Genomic DNA, 26,666 nt, shown 5'->3' with positions numbered 1-26,666 from the left:
CCATTTCCGGTTTTCCGAGTGATTTCTATACCTTTATACTATATATTTATATAGTAGAAAGGCAAAAACGAAACAGAGAAATTGGGCTTTTCCTTAGCTGGCACTTCTTCAGATAATTAGTTTCGCACAAAACTTAAGCTTCTTTTGTAAGTATTTTCATGAGCTTGATCTCATCGTTTTTACGTTGTTGCCTGTTAGAGGGTTAGGGAAACGAGAGGTGAGTGAGACAGTTTCAAACTTAGTTATGCATTACCAAATGTGTCTTGTTCGAACAAATAACTTTGTAGAACACAGTAACATTCTATCTCGTCACGACTCTGAGATATTCCAAAAAAAATCAATATGTTCGTTATAAGCGCCATCTATCGTATAAGTTCCGAATTTTGTTGTCCGCAGTCAGATTGATCTCGTCCAAATTAACAACTTTGCCAAAGACAGTAACCTTCTATCTCATCTCAGTCCCGAGATATTTGAGATTCTTGAATCGAGATTCTAGAATCATTTATTTTGGTCACCATTTGCGCTATCTAGCGAATCAGTTCTCAAACTTTATTGTTCGTTTCCAGATGCGTCTTAAATAGATAAACAACTTTGTCGAAAACCGCAACCTTCTATCTCATGCCAGTCCTGAGATATAGGCAGTATTTTTCGCCGTGTACTCAGTACACGACGCGACCGCCTATGTAACTTTTTTTCAAACGACGGCTCTAGGGCTAACTAAAAAGAAAATTTATCCATTTTAATTCTACTATGTATATTTTATTTTTGACAGATACGTATTTCTTCTACGACTTGCAGGCTTCCTCAGTGTCTGTGTTCGAACCACAGCCACTGAGGAAGCCTGCAAGTCGTAGACAAATACGTATCTGTCAAGAATAAAATATACATAGTAGAATTAAATTGGACAAGTTTTCTTTTTAATTATTTCCAGGTTTCTTGATTTTGTTAAATTGTTTTAAATTGTTGCACATAGAGATAACTCTGAAATCTATTCTGCCGTGAATCGCATAACAGTCCCATTGATATAGGAAACTTCATAGGAAATGAGACTGGTATGCGATTCACGGCAGTATTGAAAATTGAACGTATACAATGTTACTACTTTGATAAATGTTACATACAACGCAAGTAGCATGTATATATTGTAGCGTATAGAAAATATTTTGTCTGTATGGCAACAAAAACATAGAATTTAATTTAGTGTAGAAATATAAGTGGCCTATCCCCCGCAAGCCGATGAAATTATCGACACCTGTTTTGAAAACAAACACGACTGCACCAGTTTTCTCGTCAGCAGCGCACAGATAAACGTCACTCGCCAGTTCCGCTCGATCGAAAGAAAAGGCAAAAACCAGACATAACCGGCAGCACTCGTCTGCACAATCAGTTGATTCACCGAATTTATCCTCGTAAATGAGCCTGCCAAGTGTCTTTGTGAAGAAACCGCGTTTGCCTGCGATAAGTAGATTCGGCAAGTTAGAAAAGTGCTAGTATTCCGCGAACAAAACAATCTTTTCGGATAGAAAGTGTTGTGCATCGGCAGGAACGGTGCCACGTGATAACAGTAGGGTCGTCTTCTCAATCTCGGGTCAGAAAGACAACACACGAAGTAAGTTAAGGGCAACATTAGTTAAAAACTTAACTTACAAGCAATTTCTGTCGCAGCTCCCGCCTAAAAGTGTTGCACAACGGCACGAGTGGTGTCACGTGATATAAGATCCGGTGTCAGGTCCTAGAGACGACAAATAACGCAAGTCTCTGTATTAAATCAGCTAAGACATGCCTTACAACTAATTTCTGTCGCAACAGACGATTCCGCGTCACGCATTTTGGATTCGGCCATCAACGCTCGACGTTCTAAACTACAGTAGCAGCACGAAAACGAACCCCGCTAAGGGTAAGTCGTACAGCAGCAGCACACGAGCGGTCGACCTAATCTACGATATCGTAGGGTCGTTTTTTCCACCTTCATTTAAGGTCCCGGTAGATCGGAGCAAATATACGGATTCCACACAAGCGAGCGGACAACCCAATAGGCGGTGGGGAGTCGACCAATGAGGTTTAAAAAGGTGTGGCAGACGAAGACATGTGATGGTGTTAGTAGCGAAAAATCAGCAAACGACGTCAAACTACAAAAACAAACCGTGTCAGACAATGGGGTTTGTTTTTGGAGTTTGACGTCACGCTTCATCGTGATTGGTCGATTTACGATTCCACCCAGCCATGATGAAATTTCTTCATTGCACTAACACCACTTAACCAACTTTGCCACACCTGTATATATCACATTGGGAGTCGACGACGATACGATTTCATTGCACGCACACATTACTGCGGCAAGAAATCGATTCTGCACGTGCTTGCAGATTGAAGCTCGTCACAGAGCAAGGTCATTGACCCGAATATCTGCTGGTTACACGAGCATTAGCCGGCGGCACGCAGAGTCACGAATGCTGGGCACGAGGAGGCGAGGCTGCTAAATGTCATCGATAGGAGAGCTGTGCTGAGGTTTGCGGGAGGTGAAATTTGCAAGTAAGCTAGCATAAGTTAAACATAAGATGAGGGCCAAAAGTAAAGCGCAGGACTCTTTAGGAGTTCGTTCGTTGGCCTAAGAAGCCGTTATGAAAATTCAATACACGTTGTTAATATGAAGTTTAGTTTTGAGTCATTTCTTTGAGCTAGTTGGCACAAATCTCGTAACAATATGTTACATATAGCATGTATACATGAAGAATCGAATGATTACATGCATGGACATATGCTACTATCACTACAAAGAGACTTACGTAGTCCTGCGTCGCCTACATATGCGGTCATGTCTTGTACACAACCCCTCTCTAATTTTTTGTAGTAGAAAAGGCTGGCCAAGCCGCCAGGTTAATTAATGTAGTTTTTTTTTGTTTTATACCACTGTCAATTTTGAGGATCCTCACATTGTTCGAGTCACGAATGCTGCTACCACTTTTAATTATTTTATAACTTGTTACTACTTTCAGGTCCCAGAAATGATGGCACCAAAAGCACCTATAGATTTATATAAAGAAGGTATGTATTTTGCTTCTTCTATTAGTATTTGAAAGTTATTTCCTTTGTTATGTTTAATAAATTTATTTAATATAGGTAAGTAATGAACGCGAAATTGATCCAATTTTCAGATACCTACAGTCAGTCACAGGGTTGTCCTACACTCGGCGCACCGAATATGCTTATTTAACTGTTTAACCTCAGCCAAGCAAAATTCGAAAATGTTATGTATGGGGTATTTGTAGAGTTCTTAATTATTATCTTTAAAATTGCTGAACTAAGTATTGCTAACTAACTAACTAAGTATATCATAAATATTTACGGCTCACTCCCAGTTAACACTGGGTGGTGAATCAAGAATAGCGCTCTCTGCGCACCACCCAGTGTGAATTGGGAGTGCGCCGTAAATACTTAAGATAGAGCAATACTTAGTTCAGCAATCTTGTAGATAATAATTGACTCTATAAATGTCGCATACATTACCGTTTTGAATTTTGTTTGGCTGTTACAGTTAAATAAGCAAAATAGGTGATAGAGTGCAGGATAGCCCTGGTCAGCCAAAAATGTATTCAGACTGGAGTAGGGGGAAGTCGTTTATGGCCGGACAGGTTTCTATGTCCGGACACTGCCGATTTCTCAAAAACAAAAAATGATAAAAATATTTGGAAAGGATAAAATTATAGTACTTTAAAGGTGCTATTGTATTATTTTTTCCAAATAATTTGATCATTTCTTATTTTTGAGAAATCGCTAGTGTCCTGGCATAGAGGCCTGTCCTGACATACACGACTTCCCCCCACATAACTTTTTCCTTTATTATTATTGGAATCACATATTTTTTAAAACAATGATTAACTAAAGCAGATTTAGATGCATGGCAATAAGGCTGTGGGATCTGTATCGAGAAAACGAATAAAGCACGGTTTGTTAACAATGTTTAACGAGGTTTTTATTCGACCGAGATTTTAACTTGTAAACGCTCGCGACGCTAGTTTGTAATGAATAATAGATATATCGTTTTACATGTATGTGTGAACCCAATAAAGAAACAGGGGTGAAGTCAGTCACCACAGTACCCCCCTCTAGTTACACCATGAATCTAATTCTATGACCAGATGGTGTTACTTGTATTTTTTTATCAACTTCATCCTGGGGCTCCTTTAATATGAAAGCAGGTTTGATACGATCAATTGATATACGTTGTTTCTTGCCGTTCATAAGAACATCGAAAAACTTTTTACCACGCTCAACTACTCTATACGGTCCTTCATATGGTCTCTGCAATGATTTTTTAACTAAGTCCACTCGGATGAACACATATTCGCAATCTACTAGATCTCGTCGTACAAACACATTTGGTTGTGCATGATGCGGAATTACTTTTGGTTTCATGTTGTCGAAAATGCGATGCAATTCCTTGGAATAGTCACTTCGATCTATTTGATGCTCTGGCGAATCGAAGAATTCGCCAGGTATACGAAGCTGCTGTCCATAAACGAGTTCTGCCGAAGAACACCCGAAGTCCGTTTTCAGCGCCGTACGAATACCGAGCAAAACCAAGGGTAATTGGTCAGACCAATGCACAGTGGTCCAAACAGCGAAATACGTGATCGTTTGATATAGCGCCGAAACGTGAAGTTTTTCGCATACAGTGTCTTTAAGAACATTTCTTTGTATAATAAGCCCCTTCTTGTGAGAGAAATCTTTGGGTGATTAATTCCCTTAAAAGTGAGATACGAAATTTATTTTTTCGTATATTCGAGATACAGGTTTGGTACTTTCGGCAAAGTTGTAGTAAATATTAATACAAACAACTTTGTCAAAGACACCATACTTGTATCTCTTCATGGAAGTTGTCTATGAAGCGTTATTCATGGACAGACGCTTCAAAACAGTTTTTAAACCCTGTGTTATACTGGTCAACTTTTACTTGTTCATAGTGTTCTAGAAAGTTGTTTATCTTGCTAAAATCAATGTTTTTGTAGAACATTATTATACGTGATTTTCTGAAGTTTCGGAGATATTGAGCATTTTTGATGAAAAATAGTACTACTTTGAGCTTAAATATTTCCCAAGGTGGCAAGTGGTGGCAGATCAAACAACTCGTACTTAAAAGTACAACAAAAAGATGTGTTGCTTATTGTATTTTTTTTTATTAAAGCCAATTGTTAACTGCTTGTCAATTCGTGTTTTCTAATTAAATAGACTAAAAAGTCATTCCGAGAAAATTAGGTCTTCTGTGACTGTTGTTGAAATTCGGCCATTTGGATTTCGGCCATTCATGATTCGACCATTTGTGTTTCGGCCATTTGGTACCAGCCCATTATGAGTGGGATGTTTTGAAAAGACACCAATCGAAGGTACTGAACAAAATAGACTTAAGTTAGTTATTTGCAAGCTTTTCTGTTATTAATTGCGTCAAATAATTTTCAGTCTACATTCATTTTCGACTCGAAAATAGGCGAAAAAATTGCTGGTAACTCAACTTGTTAGAAAGAGATTGTCAACATAAACAAAATGGCGTTTATTGCATCCGAAGTACATTTTAATTGTTCGATAAACATGACTGTGAAGGATTTTTGAAACCACTATAACTTTTGAGGATACAAACAGATACAGTCAATTGACACTTGATTTTAAAGGTTTTTTGTTGTACTTTTAAGTAGGAGTTGTTTGGTCTGCCACCATTTGCCACCTTGGGAAATATTTAAGCTCAAAGTAGTACTAATTTTAATCAAAAATGCTCAAAATCTCCGAAACTGCAGAAAATCACTTATAATAATGTTCTACAAAAACGTTGATTTTAGCAAGATAAACAACTTTCTAGAACACTATGAACACGTAAAAGTTGACCAGAATAAGTCAGGGTTTAAAAACTGTTTTAAGGGGTTTGTCCACGAATAACGCTTCAAAGATAATTTCCATGAAGAGATACAAGTATAGTGTCTTTGACAAAGTTGTTTGCATTGATATTTACTACAACTTTGCCGAAAGTACCAAACCTGTATCTCGAATGTACGAGAAACTAAATTTCTTATCTCACTTTTAAGGGAATTAATCACCCAAAGATTTCTCTCACAAGAAGGGGCTTGTAATACCAAGAAATGTTCCTAAAGACACTGTATGCGAAAAACTTCACGTTTTGGCGCAATATCACACGATCACGTATTTCGCTGATTGGACCACTGTGCAATGTTTCGAATTGTTGCACATCAAGGCCGCTTTAAGAGTTCGATGAAAGCGTTCAACTAAACCGTTGGACTGCGGATGGTAAGCGGTAGTACGTAGATGTTCTGAACCAAGAATACGATTTATCTCCAAGAACAAATGCGATTCAAATTGCTTTCCCTGATCCGTCGTAATACGATGTGGTACACCAAATCGAGCAATCCATGTGCGGATAAAGTTACTGGATACTGTCTCTGCAGTGATGTCTGCTATCGGTACAGCTTCCGGCCAACGTGTAAATCGATCGACCATTGTTAGCAAATATCGGTATCCATTGGACGATGGCAGCGGGCCAACGATATCCAAGTGGACGTGAGTAAATCTACATTTTGGCAGTGCGAACTCACATAATGGTGCAATTGTGTGTCGTTGAACTTTAGATTTCTGGCATTCTATACAGCATCTTACAAAAATCCCAACATCCTTATTCATTGATTTCCATACAAAGCGATCCGCTACCAAACGACGCGTTGCTCGAATACCAGCGTGCGACAATTCATGAATTATCCGTAGAATTTTTGGGCGATGTTTGGATGGAATATACGGGCGAATTTTACCTTTCAACGAAGTATCACAATATAATGGTTTGCTATTGGGTGTTAATTTCCTTTGTTCAAATTCCAAAGACGAATCCTGCAACAATTTTCCGAGTTCTTTATCTCCATCTTGATCCTCGGCGATGGCATCATAATCAACGGCGGAAAGGGCCATCGTTTGCACTCGAGATAGTGCGTCCGCAACCACGTTGTTTTTTCCACTTATATGGCGTATGTCACTCGTAAACTGTGAGATGAATTGCAAATGTCGTTCCTCATGGGGCAGACGAGACGAAGAATGTGTTCCAAGTGCATGTGTCAATGGCTTGTGATCAGTATAAATTGTGAATTGACGGCCCTCTATCATATGACGGAAATACTTTACAGCCATCTTCATGGCAGTCAGCTCTCTACCAAATGTCGAATATCTCTGTTGTGCCGATGAAAATTTTTCAGAGTAAAAACCAAGAGGCAACCATGTTTCATCGACGAATTGCTGTAACACAGCACCAGCTGATGTGCTAGATGCATCAATCATCAAACCCAACGGTTTTCCGGGAATAGGAAAATGTAACAAGGTTCCATTAGACAGAGACTCTTTACATTTAGCAAAGGCCTCCTTGGCGGGTACTGTCCATTGAAGCTTTCGATTGTCATTTTTTCTGTTGCCTGGAATTAATGTACGCAGCTCGGCCTGCTGATCAGTCGCGTGCCGAATGAAGCGCTTGTAACCGTTAACCAAAGCAAGAAACCGGCGTAGCTGCTTAACAGAAGTTGGAAGCTCATATTGTCGTATAGCTTCCACTCGCTCAGGAAGAGGTAATATTGCATGCTCGCTGACAGTGTAACCTAAAAAATCAGAGGGGTTGTATCCAAGACACGACCGCATATATAGGTGACGCAGGACTACATAAGTCTTTTTGTAGTGATAGTGGCATGTATTCATGCTTGTAGTCATTCGATTCATCATGTATACATCCTATATGCAACATATATACATGCTACATGCGTTGTATGTAACATTTAACAAAGTAGTAACATTGCATACGTTTAATTCTCAAAAGATTGTGCATTTGAAAACAATTTAACAAAATCAAGAACACAAACTATTGCTTTCCTGCTACCTTACTGAAATTAAAGATTGCTTTTATTATCCATGGTTTCCCACGTTGAAGGGATTTTACTAATTAAATCCTATTTTATCAACAGCACATCTTTTAACTACACTTCTAATGAAACGGCAAGCATGCGTATTCATACAGAGTCGTATTATAGCCAAACAGTACAGCTGTAGCACATTTTTCTAACACAGATATCAAGTTCGCCGAGGTTTAATCGTCTCGCAGTAAAGAATTTGCGATCTGTTGGGACAACGAACTTGTGTCATTTTTTCTGGCACACTTCCCTAACACAGACATCAAATTGGCCTAGGTTTATTATTAAATTAATAGCGTTCGTAAGAAATCTGTTGGCACGAGGGGGCTTTGTTACTCTCTCTGGCGTACTTCCCAAGCAAGGACATCAAAATGGTCTAGGTTGAACCGTGGTGTTAAAAATCTTGTTGAAATGAAGGAACTTTGTCACTTGTTTTGGCTTACTTCCCAAGCACAGATATCAAATTGGTATAGGTTTAGATCATCGTAAAGGATCTTCCAACCAATCACGAAGCGAGAATTCTGGTAAAACATAGGTTCATTATTTTCAATTTTTCAATAGTTCAACATCAAGAATCCATACTTTTCTTCATTTGGGTCAATTCTTAGAAGATTTTCCGATCGATTGGTGTAAGAATATTGAAAATCGATCGGAAAACCGCTGAGCTATTAGCGCTCAAAACCTTTCATTTTTCGTGACGATCGCATTTTTCGATTTTTTGGAATGACACCCTATCTCAAAACTTGCCGTAAGACGTAGTCCTACGTCAAAAATTCACCTGCTTCTGCGCAAACCGGCATTTATCTAAGTTGATAACGAGTCCGTTATTTTTTAGACGTTCGAATACAACTCTAACATGTTGTCTATGGTCTTCTGCATTGGAAGATGCGATACAAATATCGTCGATAAATGTCACGACGAATTCAAGGTCGCCAAAAAGTCGGTGCATATAACGTTGAAACGTTTGACTCGCATTGCATAGCCCATTTTGCATAGTCAAAAATTCAAAAAGACCAAAAGGCGTTATCACTGCTGTCTTCGGAATATCCTCTTCGTACACAGGAATTTGGTGATATGCTCGCTCCAAGTCGATTGTTGTAAATATCTGAAAAGCGTTGAGTAAATCGTGTATATGAGGTACAGGGTAGCGATCCGGAATTGTTACCTTATTAAGACCACGGTAATCACCAACGAATCGCCATTGCCCATTTTTCTTTGGAACACAGTGTAAGGGGCTCACCCAACAGCTACTAGAAGGCCGACAAATCCCCAGGTCTGACATAATTTGGAATTCTTTTTTCGCCGCCTCTAGTTTATCTGATGCCAGTCGTCGAGATTTAAAAGCAACTGGCGCCCTTTGGTTGTAATGTGGTGTTTAACATCTCTTTGCTGTACCGCCAAACGCATAGTCGCGGGGAGAGTTATTTCTCGAAATTCAAGGAGCATATCTCGGAATGGATGATCACAGTTAACGGTTGTTATTCCATAGATAGCCGAAGAGGTCAATCCGCCTAGTGTATGCATCTTTGTTATGCCATCAATTAGCCTGTGATTCTGGAGGTCAACAATTAGTCCGAAAAAAGACAAAAAATCGGCTCCTAGGATGGCGATACTCACATCAGCTACCAAGAAATTCCAGTAAAAACGTCGACGAAGACCCAAGTCAGTGGTAATAAAACGAGACTCATATGTTTTAATGTTCGTTCCATTTGCAGCGTGTAATCGAAATACGGTCGGTCCCTTTTGGCGATCTTTGTTTGTATGTGGCGGGTATTATTGAGACATCGGAGCCAGTATCTATTAGAAAACGAAATCCACTAGAGCGATCATAAATATGAAGTCGGCGTGTTTCAGAAGGCGCGTCCACTTTCGCCGATTGAGATGGACCGCCATCTAGTTTTTTGATGTGTCGAATTTGCATGGGTCACGGCACTGGTGCGCTTTTTTCCATATTTCCGATGGTACCAGCATAAACCATCCGATTCGGAATTGCACCGCGACATCGAACGAGATCGACTTCTGGGACGAACACCTGACGTTTTTAAACGACGAATTTCAGCTGTCAAGTTAGTAATTTGCTCGTGGAGGCTGCTGAGTTCACGTTCAGCTGACGATTACGTAGCAGCAACAGTGGCAGCGGTAGATTCGACTCTTATCCGCCATCTCTGCGAGCTTCGCAAGTGTACCATCACTAATGGACAAGATCGGTTTAGCCTCTGTAAAAATAGCGCTCTCAGCACATCGTCACTGACATTCAATCCAGCTCCTAATTCTTGCATACGGGCCAGCAGATGAGTTGGTCGCATATCACCTAGATCACATGCATGTAATAATGTTTCTAATTTGCCTTGTGCAGAAACCTCAAACCGAGAGATTAATCGTGCTTTAACTTTGTCATATTTCTCCTCTACCGGCGGATTTTGAATTAAATCGGACACATGGCAAATGACTGATTGATCGATTTTACTGATTATGTGGTAATATTTTGTTTCGTCTCTTACAACGCCTGCTATCACGAACTGTGCTTCCGCTTGTGCAAACCACATCGCAGGATCGTTCTTCCAAAAATCAGGAAGCTTCACCGAAATGGCAGCCGTTGTTGCTGCTGCTGGTTGCGGAGCCGTTGCAGCTGCTGCTGGTTGCTGATCCATCACAAGCGGCAGGGAAAACAATATGGCGTCGGTCGAATTTTCGATGCAATGTTTTACTGAATTCGTGAAATTATAAACCGCTAGAGCATTTAATTTACACGTAACTGAAAGTCGGGGTCACCACTGTGGGATCTGTATCGAGAAAACGAATAAAGCACGGTTTGTTAACAATGTTTAACGAGGTTTTTATTCGACCGAGATTTTAGCTTGTAAACGCTCGCGACGCTAGTTTGTAATGAATAATTGATATATGATATATCGTTTTACATGTATGTGTGAACCCAATAAAGAAACAGGGGTGAAGTCAGTCACCACAAGGCCATTGCAAATAATTTCTAAGGTTTTTGTCAAGTGATAGTCACAACTCACAAGTCCCGGCTATAATTTGTAACCATAGTAACAATGATATTTTCGTAGATTATTTAAAATAATCTACCTAGCGGTGTGACCAAGCCTTTCTACTATAAATTTTTTTTTTTCAATTTCTAAAGAACATCTACATATAAATATATAATCTATATTTTTAAATATCATTTATCAAAATCCTTATTTAACAGTAAAATTCACAAGAACGAACTGCGTGCAATAATTATATTTTCTTTCCCAGGGTGCGCAAATATTTATTAGCGTAATTTTAACCACATTTTTATTTTTAAAATATTTACGTGGTTATACGTTATACGTGGTTATTATATACGCAAACACAAAAGTTAATTTTTGCAGACTTGCATGAATATATGTAGAAAATTAGGGATTATGGAAACTAAATCAGATCAAAGAAATAGTTCAAAAGCAGCGCCATAAATATGCTTGAGGATGGCAAAAAATGATCATTCTTCCAGCGCCAGTCGTTTTTGATAGCATAAGTGGTCCTATATGCACTAAATTTGTTTGAAATTTATATAAATTTATATGGAAAAATCAACTCATTTGCACTTTTAATCCTATAAGATACTACACATGCTTAACTTTTTACAGATAAAAATTCAATCTTCAAAATGAGCAAAATGCCTCATGGTTTCAGGATTTTTGCTTGTTTTATGAAAATACACCATGAATAATGTAATATTTGTTTGCGGTATGCAAACGCTTTCGTTCATTGTTCGAACAAGAATGAACTTATTTTTTTTTTCAAATAGAGTTTACAATGCTCCTGCTGGAGACCCTTGAAGCACCGACGCATACATTCAAAGTCTCTATGTACATCGTTCACCAATCAGCGATCGATGATTATGTAGAAGTAGCAGAGACAACGCAACTCAGAAAAAACTTCTGACTATACACATGGTAACAGCGAGGTTCAATAAATTGAAATGCGACACTTTTATTTGTCGCTGTGAATATTGAAACACATTTGTGTCAGGCATTGAACTTAAGGTTCAATGCCGGCTAGTAGGGTAAAGAACTAGTTTTAAGCAGTCTAAGCGGGTCACTGATTGTTTTACCTTATTACAAGCGATGGGTTGATTAAGTGGGGGATATCAGCATACCAATCTTCTTGCTATCTTTAGTTCTTCAAGCTGTTACCATTGGAAGACACTATTGTTGAGCTAAACTTTTGATTTTTCGCTTTAAAAGTTGGAGCGGCGGAACTAATTTTGAACAGACCGAACCCATTTTCACCCGCAAGGTGCTTTTTTAAGCAATCCTGAAATCTGAATTTTTTTACATCCCCTTAAAAAATCCCTCGAACTTTTCCCCCTATTCAGTAAGTTCGCGTTCCTATCAGCGACCTACTAATCGGCATCTGATGCGTAATCGGCATAGCGTATCGGCATAGATGCGTAAAATGCCATCTGTCTAAATTGTTTATCGGGGCATACACTCACCGCACCGTTCGGCAAACGGTATTCGTCGTCTCTTTTATTCTCTGGTGTTCTTATGGGAAACTGCGAGTTTGACGTCTCACTCGCTGTTCATAAGGATGGTGGGAGAACAAAAGAGGTAAACATATAGCAGTACAAACGATCCGACTCAGAACAGTCTTGTCAAAGCAAATAACATTGAAACACACCGTTGCTTTATTAAATCACTGAGAAAATCTTCGAAAATTATTGAAAAAGCTGTCTTTTGTGTTGTTTTTAATAAAGAAAAATTAATTATGAACATACATTTCTCTTGAAAGTATTGAACCACGTTTTCACCAAAGGAGGTTTCAGTTAATTTCAAACTTAAAATTCTTATTTCCAGAACCGAAACAGTGTCTTGGCAACACGATCAGAGATGCCAGAAGTGAAGACATGTCTTCATTTTGAAGACATTTTTGTTACAAAAAAGTGAAATGTCTTCACTTGAAGACATGTGAAGACATGTCTTCACCATGCAGTTTAAATGGGCGGAAAGCCGAAGGAAGACAAATGAAGACATTTTTCCTTGGTTCGTGAAGACTTTTCAAAAAATCACCTGGCATCCCTGAACACGATAGTTCATCAGTTGTGCTGCAGCTGCTGCTAGTGGTGAACAGGTTCCGTCAATTCAGAATTTGTTTTCAGTTTTGTTAGAAAATAATAAAACTTTTGGCTAGTGACAAAGCCTTAGATAATAGAAAAAAAAGAGAGTGAATAATATGGTATGTGACAATTGAGTGCTTGACTTTCAGAGTGGTTGTAATCAGTGCTGAAAATTTGATGAATTCGTTAGTAGCGAGGTGGCGATTGCTGAAGAGCAGCTGAAAAATGTACGTTTTTGGACAACAATTTTTAATTCATCATATTTCTTGTCGGAAACCCAGTAAATTGTGTTTGTGTGAATCAAATGTATGGTTAAGTGATTTGTGAAGATGATCCTATCAAAAGATTTTGAAAATATGAATAAAAAAGTGCATTTTCGGATTATTTATGTTCAACTGATTAAAATAGGTAACACTGCCTAACTCGTTCCTTACCCTAATAACTTTGTCAGCATGATGCCACTGGTGTGGTCCGCTGTAAATGTTCAAATTAAAATATGTAGGAATAACATGTGGAATGCACATGTTACACCATTCCCCTACGGGCCAATTAGTTAAATGATTCGGATTTGCTTCAAGCGCATCTCACAATTTTGTTTTGGTTTTGCCTAAAGGTTTTTTTTTGTTTTGTATCGTCCTTTTCTCGCATATACTATCACATCCGTATGAGCCGTATGCTTTCAAAATATCACTCACAATTTTGTTCGATTTTGTATAATAAATTGATTCTGGTTTTATGTGTTTCGGAATATATTTTTGTGTACAGTCAACCAAAAAAGTATTCGGACAGCAGCGCATAAAATTTTCTTTTAGTAATTTTGCACAGTATTTTTGCAAAGAATGGTAATACATATTTTTTAAAACAATGTTTAACTAAAGCATATTTAGACGCACAACAAAAATTCGGGGAAAAGCTTTCCGTTTTGAAGATAGGGTACATATACCGTGAACGTACCATATTCTGCGCAGTTAAGACATTTTTATGATTCCTCCGCTATTATAAGTATTCTAGAGTTAAATTGATAACGTTGATAGCAGCAACATGTAGTGCTACGGTCTATAATATATGGTAAAAACATGGGAATTAAAAGTCGACCAACAATTGAGTATATCTTTCGTTTTGTAAACTTATCCACGGTGCCTAATTCTGCGCACTCTCTTGCCCATGTTCCTAATTCTGCGCATGTTTGTTCCTAATTCTGCGCACCTAAAAAGTAACAATAAACATTCATACCATGTAGTTTATGTCTTTATACGCTGAAAGCATATGAAAAATCCGACATTAGCCATTACCATGATTAAATCCATGATCTGGCCTTCTTGTGCTGTCCAGGTGGCACAGGAACATTATTATCATTTGGATTGGCTTATTTTAAATATTTTATTGTCGATAACGTGAAGGTCGAGTTCATTCGGGTTTTCTCAATACTGAACATTATACTTTAGACTAATATTAACAATTGTGTTTTCATATTGAAACCACTTCCCCACTCCCTGACAGCTCAATGAAGTTCGACTGTCAAAAAAATCAGAAGACATGGTTCCATGAATGGGCGTTCGTAGGTTCGGACCCCGAGCTGTAACACAGGATTCCAACTTGAATTTCAATGCCTTTATACCTCAGTCATTTGGGAGAAGTTGCGTATTTTTTCGCGATTTCTTCATAGGATACATTACTGCGCAGAATTTGGAACATGAATAAAAAATCTGTGCCTAAATCTGCGCACTACTGCACCGCATTTTTCCAACGAAAACAAGGCATGCAATCACTCTTTTTGCCTAAAACATGACTAAAACTAATTATTCTTTCTAATTATGCTGGGTAATTTGATCATTGCAAAGAATTTCGATCATTATTTTGTTAATTTTCTAGAAGGACAGTTTTAGCGTTGGCGCTAACGACGTTGTTTTCTGACATATAAAATACTTTCAGTTTCACTTTAATTTATTTCGCTGTCAAATATTATGGCCCTTTTGTGAATAATGGCGTAATATTCAACAGAGATTTATAAAAAAATAACACAATGGCCATAGTTATGCACAATGTTGAAAAATACATATATAAAGAAAAAGGCGCAGAATTAGGAGCTGCGCAGAATATGGTACGTTCACGGTAGTTTGAATTGCTAAAAAATGCAGCCAAAAAAGTATTCGGACAGTTAACTATTAGTTGAAACAAATGTCCTTTCTCGCTCAACTACTACCTTGTAGGACCATTTACATTCTTGATGACCTGTTTTAATCTGTTTGGGATAAAATTCACAATTTTTCGAATATCCCTCTGTGAATTGCTGACCATTTTTACCTTTGTTATACTATAACAAAGGTTTAGGAATTGGTCGAAAAACACGAAATTGATCCGAGGCCCGGAGGGCCGAGCCACATATACCAATCGATAGGGTTCGACGAACTGAGCAATGTCTGTGTGTGTGTGTGTATGTGTGTATGTATGTGCGGGGCGCAACTTTGCTATCGCCTGTTTCTCGGAGATGGCTGAACCGATTTGTTCGCTATTACTTTTGTTTGAAAGGTACTATTACCTAGTATATCACTATTGAATTGTTTCGAGGTCCGAGATTTTGTTTAAAAGTTATAAGTAAAAAAGTGAAAATTACGTGACACGATTTTCTCCGGTACCAAATGACCGATTTCAACGATCTTGGTATCGAATGAAAGCTCTTTTTAACGCTAAACTTTTCGAATAAATTTTATTGAAAACAAACAAGTAGTTTAAAAGTTATGCTTAAAAAACCTGTTTTGACAAGGTAATAATTATCGCCTGTTTCTTAGAGATGATCAAACCGATCTAGGCGCTATTAGTTTCATTTGAAAGGTAACATAACCTGATAGATCACTATTGATTTGTTTTTTGATTGGACGTTTAATTTGACAGTTATGAGCAATGGAATACAACACATTAAAATTTACAATAATTTATAACGATTTCATCTAAAATGATTTATCTAGTTTGAATTATTTTGGCATCAAATTAGAGGTTTTAATGCTGCAAATATATCTGCAAAATTTCAGAAGAATTGGTTTTGCCGATCAAAAGATATTAACCCTCCAACACTCGCGCCAACTTTTGTAACACGATTACTCGCGCGCAGAATAGCCCAAAACCAAAAAGACTTGCGCACTAGAGTTTTGACTGGGAAAAGTTGGTTTTAGGTTTATGGAAGCTTCGGACGAATTTCTTGAAATTAAAAGCTCTATCGTCTGGTGCAATTCAAATTTTGATTAATCCCCCTAAAAGTGAAATAAAAAAATTATTTTTCTTCAGTTTCAATATAACACATTGATATGTTCTACAAAGTTTTAGAACATATTATTACAAGAAATTTTGTTGAATACAGTAACCTTCCATTTAGTTAGCGAAGATAGAAAATCTTATTCATTGTATATGAATTTGTAAAATCAGTTTTTCTATTTTAGCTCTTTTTGTAATTGTTTTCATGTATTACAAAATTGTATAAATAGTAAAAATACACAACTTTGCTGAATATAGTATACCTCTATGTTTGTTTGTTTAGGTACTATAGAACTTTAATTTAAAAAATGCCTTAATTTTGACCCCGAATGACTTGACTATCAACAGATACATTTTAAACATTTTATATTTGCTGATAGTTTTGCTGCATACAGACACCATTTATTCATATGAAGAAACGAGAGAAAATTCCAGGGTCAATCGCGGTACACCTCACATGCTGATTGCTTCGTTTCTGTGATGTCAGTTTATGCTGATCTATTTTCCCAACAATTTAAAGTATTAATGCATTGAATAATTATGACGTTTTGCTCATAACAAGTTAATTGAAGAATATACGTTAGTTAAACAGCGATTTGTGACTTTATAACAATATGGCATTCAAAAACTTACACGTGTTGTACAAAATGCAACAGCGTGAGTAACCGAAGATTAATAAAAATTGATGAAATTTATTCAAGAAAACTTTATTGATGTCAATAAAAAAGAATGGGATTACAGAAATTTACGCGTAGTTCAAAAACCTATAAACTAGACTTTTACTACGCAATGTGTATGTTAAAGAATAATATTTCCTCTTACAACTTGCTTTTACTTGCCCTTACTCAAATTAGTAACAACCAACTTACCCTTACTCAGTAATTTCATGAAAAAAAAGGATCTATCAAGATTTATAGGTGCTGCTATTTTGTTGAAATTTTGTAAACTTATTCAATTTCCAAAAATTTTATGAAAACTGTTTTGACAGTTAAACTACCTGCACTCGACACCCTATATTAGATAGTCTCACATCTAGTTTCGCTCATTCAAGTCTAACCATTCGTTCGCACACACATACGCTCTAGCTTGTGCTATTGGTGACAGCCGGCGCACTACGCAACGTTAACCAATAGATGAATTATGTTCCGAAGACGTGTCGATTTCTATCTCAAAGAGCAAGTAAGACCGTATAACAAAGGTTCCTTTCACCACTAGGTGGATTAAATCGGGTTTTTCAATTTGGAATCGAAGTTTTTAACTACATTGGTTAATGCTTGCATTTGCTTCATCATCTCAGAGCACTTTTTAGTAACATCGGTCAGGCAAAGTTGGTTCCTGCGGCAATCATATATTTCAGTGCAGCGTTCTCAGACAAAACCCGAATTAATCCACCTAGCGGCGTGACCTAGCCTTTCTACTGCCACAATAATCACTATTTAATTTCTCAGGAACATCTCTAATTAACTTGACTATATTTTGAAATATCCGTTCTGTATTCCTCAAAATTCTTATTTGCTAGTCAAATTCACAACGTATTGTGTACAATAATTATATTTTCTTTCCTTGGGTGCAGAAATACTTGTAAGCGTCATTTATGTTACTTGATGAACATATTATTTAGTTTTATAACATTTACGTGATTTATAGAAACATAATGTAAACACAAAAGATAATTTTTGCAGACTTGAATGAATATATATATATATATATATATATATATATATATATATATACCCCTCTTCTGAATTGACAATATGAAATGTTCATAGCAGATTTTTTGATATTTTGATATTAATACCATGCGTTCAAAAGTTAGCATCTTTGAAAAACAAGAGTATAGAAAAATTATTATTATATTTCGATTTTGAAGAAAAAGAATATCTACAACAAAATGGTTGATCTCAAAATTTTACTATTAGTTTGCTTGGCTTCAATTTTGCAATATATCTGAATTAGAAAAAATAACTGAATAGAGCATTAGATATAAAAAAGAGAAATGGAAATATTTCTTAGCTGACGCTCCTTCAGATAATTATTTTTGCATGAAAATCAAAACTTAAGCTTCTTTTGAATGTACTTTCATGAAAAGATAGTCATTAGCTTGATCGCATCGTTTTTACAATGTATCCCGTTAGAGGGTTAGGAGCACAAGATGAGGTCGAATAGTGCAAAAGCTGTGCCATAAACATGCTTGAGAATGGGAAATATGATCGATGTGATTTCCAGTGCTTGTCAATTCGATTTATTTATTGAAATATAATGCATGACATGAGATTTCTGTCTTTTAAAGTGTCACTACCGAAAACAAATCGTACAAAATTACTACCGTACAATGTTTTGCTCCTATTTTTATATAAAATTTCTAAGCTCTAGTACAAGCGAGTGGTCGTGGGTTCGAATCTTAGTAGAATCAAGCCATTCGATGTCAAGTGACTTTAGCATGGGTTTATTCTCAGGCCCCTCCATTTACCCTTCCTTCATGCTGAATATTTACCCTCTGTAGCCTCTTGATAATGCAAATGTCTCTCCTATAGTTTAAGTGTACACACTTAATAAAAAGCACCGAATTCGGTCAAATTTTACCGAAATCTATCGGTAAAAATTTCGATGGTGCCAATCGACGTTTACAGATCATTAGTAATGTTTGGTGCAATAAAAAATTTTACCGAACGTTCAGCTGTTTAGATTTCGGTAAATTAGTACTAGCAGGATAGTACTAGCAGCGAGGGATAAGTGGGTAAAGTAGATCAAGCTTTGAAGGAAGAGTAAACCTCAATACACACAAGCACGCATAAAATTTAATAAGCATATCGCTCACTCAATAGCGATTATAGCAAAAAGAAATGCAGTGCAGGTCATACAGCAAACACCCGGGCGATATTACTGGTCGCAGTAATGAGTCCACACATGGAAAAAAAGCTCTAGTATTTATTGATTGGAAACAGCATCTATTGATGCGCAAAAATTGTTTGCAATTTATATAAGTTTATCTGGAAAAATCAATCCATTAGTATATTAAATCCTATACACCACTATATTTAAATGCTTAAATTAACTGCTTTTCTTCGCTTTTTGCTTTTCTTGTCTAAGTGCGAGTTACATCAAGTGGAGAAAATGACAATCGAAATCTGAAATTAAAGAAAAGAAAATACTTTTTCCGATTGAATCCCACTACAGTGGGATTTCGAATTTGGCATGGTTCGGTTTTGGCATGGTTCGATTTTGGCAACAAAAGTATCCGTTTTTTGCAACACAAAATATTTTACTTCCAAAAGTATGCTTAAATATCAGTCAGTTTCCGCATTACTTTAAATGACGAAAAAATATTGCCCTAAGTGTGTTCATGAAAAAAAGTTTGCGATCATAGAATGTTTCGAACAATATTTTTATTGCCGTAGGACTATGTCTTACCGTAGGTCACCAAAAACTTACTTACACCGCATGGATAGGTCTTGGCGGATTTTGTGAAAAAGGTTGCAATCGTTGATTAATAACATTTAGTTAATTTCCAATGCATTTACATTCAATTTTGTCATATCAAAAAGGGTCTTGATTTTAGCACGGTTTCGATTTTGGCAACATAGGCGACACGCATTTGTTGCCAAATTCGAAATCCTACTCTATTTAATATTTATTTGCGATAGATGCGTAGTTCGCCTACAACGTGCAGGCTTCATCAGTGTCTTATTTCGAAGTGTATACGTATCTGTCGCGAATAAATTTTAAATAGTGGAATTTAGTCGGAAAAAGTTTTTTCTTTTCTTTAATTCCAGAGTTCCTATTCCACATTCCGCTAAGAGGTTTCGAAAACTTCAGACAATTGACATGTTTCACACTCTCCTTGAATTTCAATGCAAATTTCAAAATTGCAAATCGTCATCACAAACACACATATACATACATACACACATACATACATACATACATACATACAGACGTACATACATACATACATACATACATACATACATACATACATACATACATACATACATACATACATACATACATACGCACACACATACATACATACATACATACACACATACATCACACACATTGAATACAATCAACATTTGATTGAAATGTTTTGATTTTACACGTTTTAACGGTTTAATATACGGTGCTTAAGTGTTAAAGTTTGAATAACTTTTGAATGAACCGTCCGATTTTCAATAACTCGGTTTCGTTTGATAGATCTCAACAGTAATTTTCAAATGATAATAAATCTGGTGATGCTTTACATTGAATGAATGCTTATATGGTACAAAAATATGTTTTAAATACAATTTTTTCACATTTCTTTATGTAACTTTCAAACTACAAGCCCAATCGTCATGAAATTCGGAAGTTAAGGGTTTGCAAGGCTCCTCTTTCATATGCAATCAATTTGGTTCAAATCGGTTGAAGGACCTATGAGATAATGAAGCCCCATATTTTTCGTATTTTTATACATAACTTTTGAACTAAAAGTCCGATCAGTATGAAATTCAATAGCGACCTATGGGACACCTAGACCTTTCATTTGACACTAAGATCATAAAAATCGGTACAGCCATCTCCGAGAAAAGTGAGTGAGATTGAAAAGCGTCACATACACACACACACACACACACACACACACACACACACACACACACACACACACACACACACACACACACACACACACACACACACACACACACACACACACACACACACACACATACACACACACACACACACACACACACACACACACACACATACATACACACACACAGAAAATGCTCAGTTTTCGAAACGGAGTCGAATGGTATATGACATTCGGCCCGCAGGACCTTCTTTCCATTTCCGGTTTTTCGAGTGATTTCTATACCTTTATACTATATATTTATATAGTAGAAAGTCAAAACCTTTGCAGCAGATGGACTCAAGTCGGTGCATTTTAGGTGGAGTATTTGGTTACAACCTCCGAAACAATATATACGGTCATTTTCTGACGAGATTTTCTGCACACAGGCACTGCACAGAACGGTTGTCATTATATTGTAAGCGCCGCTGCTTGCGCCGCGCAATCCCTTCACTCAGCTTCAATCAGGAAAACAACACAGCAGCAGAACAATACCTGTTTGTGCTTGCACGAATATTTATTGTGACTAGATATTTTGTTAATAATTTCACTCAAAACTAAAGTCAGCTGTAACATTTAATTCGATCGAAATTCTGGTGCTTTGCACTACACACAGTTGTGCACAAAATCGCATTTAACGTACTTTCACCGTAATAAAAACAGTTTCAAATTGCCAGACACAGAGACGCACTACTATCACAGCGCGTAACAAAGCCAAAAAATCGTGGAAAATCTGCAGAAAACTGTGTGCTCTACAGATGTTGACCGAAGGAAAACAATGTTTTTCCGCTGATGAAACAAAAAACAAACGTTTGGAAAAGTTTCGATCTAACGGAGGCTGCAATACACCAGCGCAAAATAGGAAAGGTGCAAATTGAGAACATTCCTTACCGAAACATAACGCAGATTGAAGATAATATGGTTTTGTTAGCTACTGTTGCGCTAATTTCGTGGTTTCGAGCTTCGCACTTTTGCCCCGCTAGAGGGGTAAAAGTGCGAATCGGACTGGATCAGAAGAAACAAGAATTTATTTTGCAAAACACTATTACCGCAGATGATTCATAGTTGAATGTGAAGACATTGAGTTACTGCATCACTATAAAATATATTATGTAGTTGTCCTTCTTTATATCTCACGAAAATTGATGACAACTTCAAGCATCGCACTTATGCCCAGCCCTACTCTATTCGGTTATAATATAATTATGTATGGATGCTCATGTTTGCCGTTTCACTGGAAGTGTAGTGAAAATATGTGCTGCTGATAGTGGGATCGAATTGGTAAAATCCCTTGAACGTGCGGAGCGATTGATAATATAAACAATCTTTTTTTTTGTAAGGTAACAGGAAAGCAATAATTTGTGTTTTTGATTTTGTTAAATTGTTTTCAAATGCACATAGCAATAACTCTGAAATCTATTGAGAATTGAACGTATACAATGTTAATCTATACCTATAAAAATGGATTTCTGTCTGTCTGTCCCTATGTTCCTTATAGAATTAAAAACTACTGAACCGATCGGCGTGAAAATTTGCATTGGGGCCAGGGAAGATTCTTATGATGGTTAGAGACTCCTCCCCCCACTAAGGCTCCCATACAAATGAAAAACAAATTTCTGCATAACTCGAGAACTAATCAAGCAAATGGAACAAAATTTTACATGTGGGTGTTTTTGGTGACAAGAATTTTTTCTATGGTGAATTGAGACCCCTCCCCGCTTCAGGAGGAAGGGCTCCTATACAAATAAAATACAACTTTCCTCATAACTCCAGAACAAATTAATCAAATGGAATTATATTTGGCATGTGGGTGTTTTTGTAGGCATGAACTTTTTCTATGACGAATTAGGAGCCATCTCGCTTTTTAGGAGAGGGGGGGGGGCTCCCATACAAATGAAATACAAATTTCCTCGTAACTCGAGAAGTAATCAAGCAAAAGGAACCAAATTTGGCATGTGGGGGTTTTGGAGGCAGGAATTTTTTTAATGATGGTTTGAGACCCCTCACCCATGTGGTAGGGGGATAAGGACTCTCATACAAATAAAACAGAAATTTTTGCGTAACTCAAAAACTAATCGAACTCGAGAAACTTTAGACTCATGAAACATTAATCAATAACAATACCACCAAAAACTATCAATAGTAACATTCGATAATTCAGCGCGAAACTGGCCACTGCGGGGGCAGCCCCCCGTAGAGATCACCTCTATCTACATTTATTTATTTTCCTAGATCTACTGACCTCTGTTACTTTCCTTCAGTTGGGTCATCCCTGCGAAATGGTACTTTCTACGAAAATAGTTCCCGTGGAATGGTACATCCCGCGTAAGGTTTTCCGCGAAATGATATTCTGCGAAACTCTATATTCCACGTTATGGTTAACCGAAAATTGGTGTTCCGCAAAATGGTATTCGGCGAAATGGTTTGTAATGATGGCGAACATTTAAATGCTATCCACTTTATTTTATCAGGCAAAGCAATGGGGGGAGTTGTTTTCCACTTTACTGTGAGGAAAATTTGTATTTTAAAACACCCGTGAACTCCCCAGAAACTTGCAATACTCAAGATTGTGACGAAGGTCATCTGAGATTCACGATTTATGTACAACACAGTTTAATTTGTGGCAATACGAAGTTTGTCGGGTCAGCTAGTACTCTGATAAATGTTACATACAATGCATTTAGTATGTATATATGCTGCATGTAGCATGTATACATGAAGAATCGTATTATTAAATGCATGAATACATGCTACTATCACTACAAAGAGACTTACATAGTCCTACGTTAACTATGCGGTCGTGTCTTGTCACAACTCCTCTTATTTTTTTATAATCCCCCTTCCTCCACCCCCACGAAACATTTCTGGCTGCGCCCGTGCCAAAAGTTGCAAAAGAAGGCAGAACGGAAGTTGACCTAAGAATGCTTATAGAAGACTGTAGTATCGCAGTTCCCAATTTCTACAAGATTAAAAGGGATGGAAGGAGTAGTTTGTCCTATCTTCAAAAAGCGTGATCGGCTCCGACTGGTCCTACTAGCGCGAGCATTCTTATCACCCGACAGATGTACCAGAAATGTCAGGAATACAACGTGCCAATGGGTCATATCGTTATTGACATTAAAGTAGAAGATAATGTACGAAAACGTGTTTACGGACAAACTGACACGACCGATCAGAGCTATCGGATTGAGTGAGTGTTTCGCGCACATTTCTCGGGACACTCTCAATTTCCTTCGAGAAGCGGCTTGGGTTTAGACAATGTGACGGCTTATCCTGCATGCTTTTCAACATCGCTCTTGAGGGGGTGATCTGAAAACAGGACATCCGAACAAACGGCACGATTTATAGTATGGGTATAGAACTTCTAGTCTTTGCAGGTGACTTTGATGTCATAGCCTGGATCTTTTCGACGGAGACGATAACCGTTGACGGCGACGAATTAGAAGTGGTGGAACGTGTATTTGGGATCGTTGGTGACAATGGACAACACTAGCAAGGAGAACCAGCGGCGCAAACAAGTAGAAAATCGGGCTTTTGCCCTTCGTAATACACCGCGGTACGAAGCTGACAATGTACACAGACCTCATTAGACCGGTAGTTCTTTATGGATTTGAAACTGCGACGCTACTCACAGGGACATGCGCGTCCTTGTCGTGTTCGACCGGAAGGCATTGGCGGAACTAGCGCACATTTCTAGGGGGGCTATAGTCTCCGGTATTTTTTTCGACCATTTTTTTTGGTCAGCCAGGTCTATTTTTCTAGGGAAGTAAATCTCTTTTAGAGGGCTTAGCCCCCCCTATCTCCACCAATGCCGGAAGGTGCTGCGGATGATAATATTGATAATACAAACTGAAAGCAGAGAACTACAGGCGCTACTTGAAGACTCTCATCGTACATCTGGTTTCCAACATGCGAAAAGGCTGGACTCGAAAGCAACTTGCGCTACTAAAACGCCTGGAAATTAATGGTGAGTGGTCCAAGTTCGAGTTGAATTGAGATGAATCATCTCTTCGCATTGCATGTGTTTTAAACCTTTTGGTATGAGAAATTTTCCATTTCTCTTCGCACGAAGTTTCTCGAAGGCTTAATTCTCAAGATATTTTTTTTGGTATATTGGCTTTTAAACTTATTAAGTCATTTGGAGTGTTTCCAACTCAATATGTAGAAAAATAAACCATTTTTGTCACGATTTTTCATTCATTATATTTTTTTGGTCAAGATTGAAGCCTCTGAAGAATGAGATTTTTTTTTTAAATCGTATCTTGAAAATCTATACCTATAAAGAAGGATTTCTGTCTGTCTGTCTGTCTGTCTGTCTGTCTGTCCTGTGTTCCTTATAGAATCAAAAACTACTGAACCAATCGGCGTGAAAATTTGCATGTAGAGGTTTTTGGGGCCAGGAAAGGTTTTAGTGATGGTTAGAGACCCCTCCCCCCACTAAGAGGGGGGGCTCCCATACAAATGAAACACAAATTTCTGCATAACTCGAGAACTAATCAAGCAAATAGAACCAAATTTGGCATGTGGGTGTTTTCGGTGACAAGAATTTATTCTAGGGTAATTTGAGACCCCTCCCCTCTTTATAAGGGGAATTATAACTCCTCTCCCCTTTAAGAGGGGGGGTTTCCATACAAATTTCCTCATAACTCGAGAACTAATCAAGCAAATGGAACCAAATTTGGCATGTGAAAGTTTTCGAGGGCAAGAAAATTTTCTATGTTGAATTAGGACCCCTCCTCACTTTAAGAGGGGGGGCTCCTGTACAAATGAAATACCAATTTCCTCATAACTCGAGAACTAATCAAGCAAATGGAACCAAATTTGGCATGTGTGTGTTTTTGGAGACAAAATTTTTTTCTATGATGAATTGGGACCCCTCCCCACTTTAAGTGAGGGGGGGGGGCTCCTATACAAACGAAATACAAATTTCCTTATAACTCGAGAGCTAATCCAGCAAATGGAACCAAATTTGGCATGTAGGTGTTTTTGGAGGCAAGAATTTGTTCTATGATGAATAAGAACCTCTCCCCACTTTAGGAGGGGGGACTCCTATACAAATGAAATACAAATTTCCTCATAACTCGAGAACTAATCAAGCAAATAGAACCAAATTTGGCATGTGGGTGTTTTCGGTGACAAGAATTTATTCTATGGTAAATTGAGACCCCTCCCTCTTTATAAGGGGAATTGTAACTCGTCTCCCCTTTAAGAGGGGGGGCTTCCATACAAATTTCCTCATAACTCGAGAACTAATCAAGCAAATGGAACCAAATTTGGCATGTGAAGGTTTTCGAGGGCAGGAAAATTTTCTACGGTGAATTAGGACCCCTCCCCACTCTAAGAAGGGGAGCTCCTGTACAAATGAAATACAAATTTCCTCCTAACTCAAGAACTAATCAAGCAAATAGAACAACATTTGGCATGTGGGTGTTTTTTTGGTGACAAGAATTTATTCTATGGTGAATTGAGACCCCTCCCCTCTTTGTAAGAGGAATTATAACTCCTCTCCCCTTTAAGAGGGGGGGCTTCCATACAAATTTCCTCATAACTCGAGAACTAATCAAGCAAATGCAACCAAATTTGGCATGTGAAGGTTTTCGAGAGCAAGAAAATTTTCTATGGTGAATTAGGACCCCTCCCCACTTTAAGAGGAGGGGCTCCTGTACAAATGAAATACAAATTTCCTCATAACTCGAGAACTAATCAAGCGAATTGAACCAAATTTGGCATATGTGTGTTTTTGGAGACAATTTTTTTT

The 26,666-nt window shown here is 37.7% G+C and overlaps 1 protein-coding gene across 1 annotated transcript in view; it reads left to right on the top strand.

Annotated features, from left to right (window-relative positions):
- LOC128732688 (phosphoinositide 3-kinase adapter protein 1) overlaps positions 1-26,666 on the top strand; it is a 315,301-nt gene that overhangs the window by 118,088 nt on the left and 170,547 nt on the right. Inside the window, exon 4 of the mRNA XM_053825989.1 lies at positions 2,997-3,045. Coding sequence (XP_053681964.1) covers positions 2,997-3,045 — 49 coding nt within the window. The remainder of the gene's footprint in view (positions 1-2,996; positions 3,046-26,666) is intronic.

The sequence above is a fragment of the Sabethes cyaneus genome, chromosome 1 (assembly GCF_943734655.1).
Source record: "Sabethes cyaneus chromosome 1, idSabCyanKW18_F2, whole genome shotgun sequence".
Taxonomy (NCBI): domain Eukaryota; kingdom Metazoa; phylum Arthropoda; class Insecta; order Diptera; family Culicidae; genus Sabethes; species Sabethes cyaneus.
This window is presented reverse-complemented; position numbering and strand designations above follow the sequence as displayed.